Below are 12,697 nucleotides of genomic sequence, written 5' to 3' on the forward strand. Positions count from 1 at the left end.
TTCGCTCTGTAACGAGGAGGACATAATCGTTCGGCGAGGCTCCAATTAGCGTCGCAGTCGGTACGCGGACGGTCCGCGGTCCGCGCGGTTATCTTCGTACGAGAGGAGCCGGGCTATCTCTCAATTTCCTGGTTCCATTCGTGACCCGGGTACCGAGTGCCGCGAATGATACAGCGCCCGTTCGCGCCAGACGAAGACCGTCGCCATCCTACCGACTCTCCCATCGTGAAAATTAACGAGCCCATCAAATGCTCGTCGTTTGATTCTTGGCCGGAATATAAATCGCAGACGGTGGAAAAGAAACCGTTCCCGCGAAGTGAGAGCTCGCATGTGTGTGCGCTTCGGCATTAACTTCGCGGCATTAACTTCACGGTCACTCTTGTAACTTCACGCGTTCGTAAATTGTTTGAAGAGAAATTGCACGAATTATTCTTTAAATCGATTTCATGAATCATCTTTATTATCTGGATTTCGTTGGCATTTTCGAAACGTAACCAGCGTCCTCGATGTCGTCGTTTATTGAATTCGTATCGGGCAGAAAAAGTTGGCGCGTTATGAGAGAGGCGCAAGGAGAGCGCAACGTGAATCCACAGGCCACAGTTATTTTAACGAATGTAATTATCCGATTTCGGGGCCGATCCTCCGGCCGACTTATAACTATACGAAACGATCGGCTGCGCCCGCACAGTCGGAGGCAGCGCGCTGGCGGTTTCTCGGCCCCCGCCTCCTCTCCCAGCGTGATCGTGTCGCGGGCCTACTATTAGTCCGATGATATATGTCATCATTATGTGCGCCTTATTGCGTTAACCGTATCCTCATGATTTATACGGTAGGTCCTGGGGGCTCACTTCCGTCCCTCTCTTTATTCTTTTTTTCCCTTCACCTGCGAATCGCCTCGCAGTCGTTCCGTTTTGATATAACGCGCCATTGCGATATCACAATATTTGCAACATCGTTTTGGAGAACCCATAATTGGGCTCTATTTAATCCTCGCGATGCCGAACGCCTATAGGCGATCGGTATACGTAATCAGAAATTAATGGAGTATTATCTTGCGTCATATGGTCTCATCTTCGATGACTATATTTCCAAGCATCATGTGTATATGTTAAAAGCTTGTATTTATGATACAAAAAATATTTTTACTATTCATCTATTATATATTAGTTTCTACAATTCTTTTTCTGAAACGTAACAATTTATTATTACGAAGATTGGATGGCTTTATTAAGTTTTTATATTAAAATGAAGAATTTATATTTAGTAAAAAAAAACTTAATAGTGAACTTTATTCACTATTATTATAGCAAATTTTTAGAATAAACTGTACCTTTTGATGCTTTTTGCAAGGCAATAATAACTATATAGAAAGATGTCAACTTCCGACTATACTCTTATTTCATCGACACGTGAGACATTTCGAGGATGAAAATTGGGAAACAAGGATCCGCGCGACCAGTCACGCGACTTACCAACATGGAGACCGAACTTGTGCGCCGTGCGGAGAACGTGCAGGCGGATATAGCGGTAGCGTTCGTTTAGTAACACATCGAAGATATTGGTATAATATGTAGATCTGAAACGTGTACGTGGGTCGCTAGTAATGCCCTCGTAAATCACCGGAGGCTCCATTGTTTCTCTTTATTGAATGACTCGGCGCACGGTAGCCCCCTTCGCATTCCACATTTCTGTTTTGATATTACCCGGATATAAATCTCTTCGTTGCCCCAACCGCCCCGCTGGGAAACTTCTTGTATCGATACTTATAAATCGCGGCCCGACACTGTGCCGCCGTTTGGAAGGCAGGTGCGAGTTGCGCCTAACGTTTAGGTGGCTCGCACATACATTTTCACGTTTCGCATAATTTACACGGTGCGGTTTAATTCTTATACATCGCCTCTTTTTCGCTCGTTTTCTTTTTCTCATTGTGCCTCTCTTTGTAACGAATCGTATTTTTACCGCGATTTTATTGTTTCCTTTGTACGAGCAAATATCCCAGAACCAACGTCATCCTTTATCAATTTATACGGCTAATTTTAGTCACTTTTTTAATTATACATTGAAACGAAAAGGAAATAAATTAACTGAAAGCAAGATCAATCGATCAAGTTTGATATTATATTTTACGTAGAAAGTATGAAAGTAAAAATGTCTACAATTTGCTTTTATCATTTAACATTTATTGTCCATGTTTATTTATTAGAGAAGAAATTGTTTTCTCGGGGAAGTTGAATGACGATCATACTGTACATTAATTGTCCATGGCGTAGGAATCTTTAGGAAAAAATATGGGAGGAGGTAACATCGCCGCGTAAAAGATCGTCTTATATACAAGGGGCAATTAAACGAAGACTATTAGCGTCCACTATCCGACTTTATGTACTCGAGCGCGAAGAAACGGTGTCCGCCTTAAGACACGCCGCTTATGAGTCATAACTGTTAATTTTGCAACACCCGAGACGTATTTTAATGTGATTTTAATGTAATTACGTGTTTACACTCGGCGAGGCGAATAGTAATTTGGTGCACAATCGGACCTCGCGACCGACTTTCTAGCCGCGTTGCAATATAATTGCAGTATAGCGCGCGGTAAGCGCGGTTGTACAATTAATGTTGCCACCAAAATGCACCGGTGCAAAAATCATGATTGTCACACCGGACATGTGTAACTCCATGATTTCCCAAGCCTTTCATACATAAATAGATAAAGTACACCAAAATTATATACTCTAATCATGTTACAACATCATATTAAAAAGTCGTACAAAACTAATGGGGAAAAAAAAAAAAGATTATAAAGAAGTACATTACGCAATCGGACTATTACATGAAGTGTTAATAAATATTTACTAAATGAATTTATCTCCGTAGCGAAGCATGTAATTAACTTTTTGCGACGATGTGAGATTGATTCGGCTAACTTAATCGCATTCGCCTTTTCAATCAAGTGAGCAAGTTACAATCGCAAATACAGACGCGGCGCCGTAAACGCGACTGAACGCGATTAATGATACGAACTTATAAATAATCCACCAATATCTGACGTTACGTAAAAGCCCCTTTAGTCGAGCTATACCGAACGTTAATGGAGAAGGGACGCAAATGGACTCGCTCACAGGTTTCGCATAAGTTTCGCACTCCCCTTTTGATGATTTCATACATTATTTCTGGAGTTCCCTCCCCTTCGTCCAGCTTGCGCGAAAAACCGTAATCGGGCAGATGGGAGAGGTGGAGAGATATCTCTCTCTTCTTACCGCGTTGCAAATCACTTTCATAGTTCCGCTTTTATGACCGAAAGTTATAATTTACGGTGCGCCCGATTGGCGTAATTCACACACTGCGCGCGAAAGGGATTACGCGGCGACGCGCGTTGGAAACACGCTTGCCAGAATGCTCGAGCTTTCGAAGCTCTAATCTATTAACGATCGGAAGACGGCGTGGGAACGAGCGGGAACGAACGCGATGTGCGTGTGCCATATGCGTGTGCAATGCGTGATTCTCGACGCTAATCGGGACATAAGTCAGCTGATAATACAACATAAAGGTTAAGATTGGCACGCAGTAAATTAAATAAAAAATTCCTCTTTTCCATCTCTCCGATGACTCTTAAGTGGAGTCTACTTTGCATGTAATTGTCGATTCAATGTTAATTGTACTTGCGTTTGCATAAACACATGTTTTTTTGTCCTATTAATGTGTTTTAATCGTTTTGCGTTTGAAAGAAATCTTATTGTCTGCTTAACAATCTTCTATCCATCGCGTCATTAGAACGAGACATCAGTTGTCGCAATTTGCCTCGGTCTTTCCGCGAGTTAATTAGAACTTTTTTATCGTTACAAAGCGAAGAACTTTACGAAGAGCGTGACGTGAGTGGCGAATATTTCAGAGCTGGTTTTAGGTGTGGGCGACATGGATGCGTGTCACGAATATCATAAATACATGCAGAAAGGGCCATATCTTTTAATGTAAATAAAATCGTCATTTATTTCAAGGGTTGGTCGTATAAATCAAACTCTTAAGCGCGATAAATTGAATCCTACGCAATGAAGGTTCGCTGTACGCGAGAGAAATCTTTTTAATATCTTATTAATCAGCGTAATAACAGATAACAATATAAAATAACAAGCTTTAAATAATGGCGACTTAAATTTTTATATACATGATAAAAAGTAAAAAAATTTCACGCTCTATGAACCTTTCATTTAAATTCAAATGAGAATGTAGGTAAATCTTATTTAAGCTGAAATCTTTCTCCCATTCAGGTTTATATAAGGTACGAGTATAATTTAGAGTAATGTGTCTTTTCTAATAAGATTTTCAAGATTAGGTTTATATCATCAGCAAGATATACGGCTTAAGCGTGACGTTTCCGTCGTTACCTGTCTTAAATAAAGTACATCATAGAAACGTGTGCTACGTCCACGTGCTGAACGCGCAGACCTCCGAGAATGTATTTAGCTCGTATCCCTTTTTGGGTGCAGAACACTGCGGAACTGGCTTCGCGATGTTTCACATTTCTATCAACGAGTTTATACGGCGGCGCCCACGCAAATCCAAATAACGACATTGTAATACGAGCGACGTGCCGCGTAAGTGGTATGTCGGATCTCGTATTAAACTATATACAACGGGGGTCGTCGTACCAGGGCCGGGATACGTGAACTGCTTTTACGCGTTCTCGTTACCATCGCGGAAGCGCAAATCCGTCGCCGCCGCGCCGTTCCCGCGAACTTTCGTTCTCAACGAGACTGGACCAGTGCGCGGTTTTTTCCGCGCGGTGCTCGTTTCAATAAGTTCGGCGTGTCCAAAGGCGCCGCCGATTTCAATTTCCGCGACGCAATCACGCGGCATTACGGAAAATAGGAGAAATCTAGCGAAAGTAATGCCCGAAGTAGCGCTCGCGCGCTCGTTGTAATAATGCAATATGTAATAATAAGGAGACGATAATGACGCATCATGCGTTTTGCGGGCGTGTTTGCGGTGCGATATAACGTATGCTATACGCAATCCATTTTTGCCCCTTTAGCTACGCCTCTAAATCACATAGACTCTAACTTTATGACGAAGAAACGAGTTAATTTGTCTTGCAGGAACGGGTCTCTCGTAAATCCAGCATAGTTGTGTTTGCGGGATAATAATAATAATAAAATTAATAAGAAAGTAATCTGTATAATGTAATAATGATAATAATGCCTTCATGAAATGAAACAAAGAAAATGCGAGAGAGATTATTCCTTGAAATAGAGGGATCTTTTGAAGTAGAGGATAATAAAAAATGTTAAAAAAATCTTTATTATAGAAAAACAACGGGTATTCCGATCTTAGCTGAGAAAATATTAAGGCTCTCCGTAGATCGCGTTATGAAAAAGCAGCCAATTAACGTGCCAGCCGTTGCGCAAGCCAAAGTCGAAGACGTAAAACTGCGCGAATAACGCGATCGCGGTGTTCCCACCGTCGATCACCTCGCGCTCGAATCTGTATCTCGTGATTGTTTCATTGTCGCATTGAACGCGGGTGGTCTCGCCTTTCGCGAGAGCGAGCGGTGCGGCCGAGGTGCACCATAATGCATCGTCGCCTTCGCTCGTCGCGGGTGTCGTCGCTGTTTGTCGTACATACGGTTGAGATGGCAAGAAACGATGGCGCAATTATTCCTCGCCGTTGCTTTTAACTCACTCTGTCTCTCTCTTTCTCCCTCTTTCTTGAGTCTCTCTTCCTTCCTCTCTCTTTCTTGCTCTTTCCTCGGCTCGTGTATGTCACGAGCCGAGCGGTAATTGTTTTAACGTTTTAATAACCGCGCTCGCGTGTGCGCCGACTCGCCGAAAGACACCCGTCGCCTTCACGTAAATACGGCGAAACACCGTTCCGGATTGTATCAACCGCCATTACGCCAGATACTATCGCAACTCGTATGTACTCGGTATGTACACGACAGACTAACATTCTGCAGTTTGAGTTAGTTTCATCGTTTTATTTCAACCGGTTTATCCCATAGCTATATATTCTTTTATGTCGCAACAGCTGTTTGATTAACAGCAATAAACATTTATATCAATATACATTTATTGAAGCGTATTTGTAATAGATCATACATAATTTAACACTTTTAAAACTTGTACCAAAGACATTAAGTCTGCAGTATAATATTTATTGAAATTTAATCAATTAAGCAGCGTTCCAGAACAAACATTGTCAAAGCAGTATAATGAGAATTTGCGTTGATACTATACGGAAATGTGATTTTAATTATTCTGGCGTACACTGTGTGGTAGGCCCGAGGGAAGGAGATAGAGAGTTCTCTCTCTCTCAGAATCTCCGTTTTGTTCCGAATGACTATCCGCATAATTGATCCATTAGCGTTGTCCTGCCATTTCGTGCCGCGAGGCTTCAATCGTGTCGCAGAGCACTATTCTAAATTGTATATTGCCGCACTGATTTATCTTGCTGTACGTGGGAGAAGAAATATTGTTCCAGGTATTCTAAAACATTATTCGCCATCTCCATTGTTCTTTTAATAGACATAGAAATTATGTATTATATTAGAATAATTTTATTTAGAGGTATATTTTCTTTTTTACTTTTATCTTTACACTTTTATAATTTTTAATTTGGCAACTGATTTACGTCAATTGATTATTCGTCATTTTCATTGTTCTTTTAATAGACATAAAAATTATGTATTTTATTAGAATGATTTTACTCTTTTTTCCTCTATTTTTACACTTTTATAAAATACAACTAACTATGTTATCTTATTATCTTGGTATTTTTTAATTTCATATAAAAAATATATAATGACATCAGTCACTTTTTTTATATTAATGCTAAATGGCTTACTTCTGCAGAAGCAAGAGGTATTTTATCGCGTACTTATCATGAGAAACGATTGTTAATTTGACAATTGATTTACATCCTGCAATATGTTTACCGTTAATAAGTACCGCGTCGTCGCACCTGGTGTGTACGGACTTCCATTCAAGGAAGTCGAAATTAAAGGCTGGACGGACACGAGAGTATTAACGGGTTTTGATCATCGCGATATTCGGTGGATGTAATTGCAATGTGAGTCGATTTGCGGCTAGTCGATTGACGAGAGAAAGCGCGCGTAAATTTGCGGTTGCTATATACTTCATTCATATGAAGTACGTTGAAACGAAACCTGGTGCCTACATTCGCTTGTATGTCGTCGTATCATACTTTATTTGAAGTTACGCATACGGTAATCTTCGGCAGATGATTACGTGATCCGTGATGATTATTACTCGTTGCATCTTAAAAGGAGATCAAAAGTGTTTAGATCCTTTCAGTTTTATTAAGATCCTCAGCTTGATTCTTGAGATAACGAATTAAATATGAAAATCCTTAATTTTTTCGGTTTGGTCTCTTATATATGTATTTTGTGTGTGGCACTTAGAAGTTGCTCTATGCCAAAGGAGAAATGGGACAAATCATTTAAAAAAAAATCGCTCCAGGAACGTTCCAAACTTCAACTAGCTTTCGTGGGATATTAAATAAATTGCAACGTGCCTTTTTCATGATTTGTGCGCGTGTTTAAGGCTACCCACAGTACCCACGACCTATGCCGCGACTATTCCGCCCTCACCCCCTTTTGGTCTCTTTCTTTCCCTCTCGCTAATTTTCTGCAAAGAGCAATTTTGTTTCCAAGGCGGCCATTACGATTGCTATAATAGCGCTCATCAGACCCCGCCGCCTATCACCTTTACCTTCATCTTGTCTAATTACAGGTCGCGTTTATTGTTTCAGGAGGAGAGCGAGCTCTCGAGCAAGCGGTGGGCCAGCGCGCCCCGCCGCCCGGACAGCCCCTGCGTTCTGGGGGCACCGACGTCTAGGGAGGTAAGTCAAAGCCGATTTTATACCGAATCCAGTTCCGACGTTCCTGAAACATCGAAATTAGACACATTCGCCGGCTGATGCAAGAATGCATAATTCGTTTTATATTACATCACGATATTTATTTACGCGTGCTGCTTTCCATTTATATAACATTCTTATTTTTCTTCTATAATAGTATTGTTATCCTTAAAATTAATGGCAAAAAATTATTGGTTTTATTTCTAAAGTCTTTGGCAATCAAATTTCATATTTTAGTATAAGTGTATATTGCATTTACCAAAAGATTATCAGAATACAGGTTCACAAAAATTACATAAAAGAATTAATTATGTACATATATAGATATGTAGATTTTTTAGTATGCGATGTTGTAAGTCCAATCGATCATAAGATCCCCAGATTCGAAACAGTCTGATGACGATTGATTGAGCATTTTTTTCTCGATACATCACGCCGTATGGCAAATATATCCGAGAACAGAGGGACTTGCGTACAGTTATCCGCGAGGTACACGTCATCCTCGCGCGATCAGGTGTCGTTGCTCTTAACGGACGTTAAAATTTCCGCGCGATTATTCATGCCGATAAAATCTCGCCTCGGTCGGACGGTGCACGTATAATAACGAGTGCTTCGTCGCTCCGAGCGCTTCGCGAAGCACCTCGTGGACCGTCGTAGGACGCCGGTCGTACGACTTATTCGCGAATACATGGCGCCACCCACAGGCTCTCTATGATGGGTGTGACTCGTGTTGGCATTCGCGATGTATATTACGCCGCACGAGGGAACAGAAACGTGTATTGCCGCCACCTCTCGCGAGTACGCTTGTAGATACTCATTTCCCTTTACGCTCTAACGACGCAATCGGCGGCTCGCAAATGCGCGAATCCTGACGACAAAAGGGGATCCTGCGATTTGAATTGTCTCTGAAAAGCTACTGATCGCAAAGTCTTATCTGAAATGTCTATATCTGTAATTTATGAGAGGAATGAAAGACTGTACAAATATTTACTATAAATTGTATAATTTATGGCAATGACACGTAATAAGATTGTTGCGTTAGAAAATTAGATGCCTATTATAAAATGAGACGATCACGCTTTTTGTTTTAATGCAATTTTGTACATTTAAAGTTCTAAAAATATTTCCTATTAACTAAAAGTTTTTTATTTCTTAGAACTCACACATATCTTAAATGTAATACAAACTTACTTAAATATTCGTAATCGCTATCAATAATCTGACTTGAAAACGAGTGTAAGTTTTCGATCGGCGGTGTTTTTTCACGGTATTTTACTCCGCATAGCGTGTGCTCGTAAATTTGTGTATAATTCCAATTACACGGATATTAGGCGACCGCCGCGATCTGGTTTCGATTCTATTCTCAACTACCGCAAAGTGTTCGCGTATAGCTCGTCGTTAGGGCAACGTAGTATACGTACGCGCCACCGTTCTATGAAGCAATACGCGAGCCGTGGTAATAAAACGCTTTCTCGCTCGTGTCCGTGACATGAAATATCGTGGATCCTTTCACGAAACGAAAATAGAGAATCGCTGGCACGCTCTGGGGAACGTATTCAAGATCCTCCAGTCGCGTTTCGCGCGATCCAGCTGTCATAGTCGCTAAGAGATGGCAATACGTCATTGAAGGACATGGTCGACGAACGTCGTTCGTCGCATCAAGTCCTACAATGCATATAGATTTCAAATTGGGAGCTACGGGTATCTCAGAATTGTGCAGATGGTTACAGTAATTTTATACGGTTAATTTGAAGGTAACAAAAAAGTGGTGTGAAAGTTAGAGCTATACAATAATTCGTTATAGAAATAGAAATATTTTGAACTTATGTATAGATATGTGTACTAGAGTATTCGATGAATAATCTCTCTTTGTTGATCTCATTAATACAAAAACTGAAGAGTTATTGAGAAAAATCAACGTAAAGAGTACACGAGGGAAGGGGGGGGGATTTTAATCCCGCCTGGGGCCGCGCAAATGTCCGGAGCCGATCTCGCGACGCGTACCATCTGTTACGACAATATTTCCGGTGTCGATGCGCCTCGCGGCTGGCACGCGTCAAATCACGCGCGAGCAACGTGAAATCACAATTTGATGGCGCGTTTTTGCAAGTCCGGTCGGCGATTGGTCACGGAATCCCGTACTTTAGAAAGCATTTACTCGACTTACAATTACTCGTTAACTATAATAACAACACGTCATCTCGTAGCACACAATTTTGCGCGACGTGCAGTAAAAAAAAAATGTTATTTCACGTTACCTTTATTATACTTATTATTCTCGTCGGAGGATGGCGAATTGGCCGGATCCTCGTGTGTGTCTCCAGGGAGAATCGCGCGACCGGCTGCTGGCCGATGCATCTCTCGTGGGGTGACGGAGGGAGGGAGGGACGGACGGGACATTAGTGCCTGGGTGCATTCGCGCGCGGCACCGGTTGCATCGGGTACGGTTCAATTCCGTTACGCGGACGTAAGCCGCCGCGGGCTTCCCACGCCAATTAAACATGACTCATTAACGGGCAGGGGAACAGTCGGTAGCCCGGGATCGATGCCTGGCCGAGAGAGTCGGCGGGCGCAGAGCCGGGGAGAGAGAGCCCTTCCTATAACTCTCCGTCTCGCGGCGGTGCAATCGGAACTAATCTCGATACCGGTCCTTCTCCTCCACCGGCTGCTGTTCGCGATACGATATTACGACGAGGATAAACCGGTAACCGCGCAAGAGCGCGGCCACGTCGCGTCGCGTCGTGTCGCGCCGCTGCAAAATATTTATAGTCGCGGGCGCGAGCTCGCATGTGCGATCATTCCACGAATCCCTTCCGAGTCTTCTGACTCGTATGGAACGCGATCGCCACTCTGACGTCTAAATTTTAACCCGCTCTTCGCTCTTTGCCGGAATGTAGCTTTTACCGCAACGAATAACGCAAGTCGCGCGTGTTTAAAATATTAACGTAACTACCGCCGATCGCGATTTTTATATATCGCTGGAAAACGAAACGGACTATATTCTGAGATTTTACTTTTTAATTATAACATTATATTATTTATATTAGCATTCTTATTCTTTCAATGACTGACGATGTTTGTCTGCGTTTCGAAACCAATGTGTTTTTTATGGGAATGTCGTCGAGTGCTTAGTATTAAATCTAAGAGAGAGAAAATCTAATATTTGCCGGTGACTCGGCTATAAAATTAAACAGCATGAAATGGTATGAATCGTAAATAAATTATACTACCAAGAGTCCGATGGTTGGCGAATGTTTAAAAGCCGCGCGTACGCCGTGGCTGTTTAACCGTCAATGGTGAATGAAATGTCTATTTAATCGGTGAATAAAAGCGCGTGGTTTTTCCGTGAAATCGATAGTCATCGCCGTAGGGCATTCTCGCTTGTGCTTTGGCTATTCGCTGTCAACTGCAACAAAGTAACGGGACGCGCACTACTAACAATGCCTTTACTGCTATTCTCTCCTGCAGCTCTGCGCGCGGGTTAGCATTAAGACCTGCTTCATGCGAAGCAGATTTTCTTTTATCAGATAGCGCAATGCGAAACGGGTACAATAGATCTTAAATTATTTTCGATCGGGCGATATACGGCTGATTAATGCGGCCGCCAGTAATCGCGAATTGTTTGTCACAGACTTTGACACGCGCGGTTGTATCTCCGCGCCGCGCGAAGTAAAAGTATTTATATTTATTCAGGCTAAACAGTAATAGATGCAATAAGCGTTTATTATGCTGCAGAATAGAATATAGAATTATATGTCTATAGACCTCAAAGATCCTCGAGATCTCGCGATTAAATCGAGATCTCTCAGGCGCTTCCTATAATCACTTATATCTCAATCATAGGGACACTTTTAAATAACTACGCTTAATTAATATAAATCTTTTATTTATAGAGCGTCAAGTATTTATTTAAAGTTTTTTATTTAAGGAACTGTCACTTGCTATTTCTACACATTTAAAATTAGTGGAAATTGAGAAATTTCCAATGATTTTTAATGTGTATGAAATAGCAACAGATAAAATCTGAAAAATCGAAAGAGGGGTTACATTGTGCCAAGTAACAGAACGGGAATAATCTAAAATCCGCGATTATTTAAAAGAGAGGATTAAATTAAGTAGGCATGATGATGTGTGTGTTTGTGGCGACTAAACACGCCGTATATCTCGGCGTTACTCTCGCCTCGTTTCTCTCCATCCAGCACTTACCGGAGGAGAAAATTCCGCGACCTGTGAAACGGGCCTAACGGACCCGATATTCTTCCCACAGCAGTCGCAGCGGCGCGATGTTCCGCGAGAACTTGGAAGGAAGACGCGAGAAGACACGACGACCGGCCAACCGACCGCGACGAGGGTGGAGGAAGACCCCGGGAGGGAGGAGGAGTAAATTATTGCCCGTGCATTCGGCGATCGCTTCCGATAGTCGTGGATTCCTTCGTGAGCCTCGTGCTCGTCGCCTGCCTTTGGCAGCCGTGGAATCTTCTGTCGTTTCGCCGCGGCTCTCCTCGCTTCTTCTCCTCGTCGTCGTCGTTGTCCTCGTCGACGGCGGCGCGGCGGCGATGCAGAAGAGACCGCGGGGGTGCCCGTTAAAGGCAAACCTGAAAGGCGAACCTTCGGCAAAGAGCTCCGGAGCTGACGGCGCAGCCGAGATCGGACCCGATCCGGAGGAGCTCTTCTTGCGGGATAATAGCCGCGGATAGCCGCGAAAGTTACGAGTCGTCGGACGGCTAATGTTGGCGTCTATCACTCAGAGCGGCGCTAATGGCATCGGCGGGCACCCTAATGGTGAAGGCCTCGCGGTTCCGGCCAAGTCCGATCTCCGACGCGTCTC

General features: G+C 42.7%; 1 protein-coding gene across 1 annotated transcript in view; it reads left to right on the top strand.

The window, feature by feature from the left end:
* LOC139812375 (uncharacterized) overlaps positions 1 to 12,697 on the top strand; it is a 319,731-nt gene that overhangs the window by 104,996 nt on the left and 202,038 nt on the right. The window contains exon 3 of the mRNA XM_071777146.1: positions 7,762 to 7,851. Coding sequence (XP_071633247.1) covers positions 7,762 to 7,851 — 90 coding nt within the window. The remainder of the gene's footprint in view (positions 1 to 7,761; positions 7,852 to 12,697) is intronic.

Source organism: Temnothorax longispinosus, chromosome 4, assembly GCF_030848805.1.
Source record: "Temnothorax longispinosus isolate EJ_2023e chromosome 4, Tlon_JGU_v1, whole genome shotgun sequence".
NCBI classification, from domain to species: domain Eukaryota; kingdom Metazoa; phylum Arthropoda; class Insecta; order Hymenoptera; family Formicidae; genus Temnothorax; species Temnothorax longispinosus.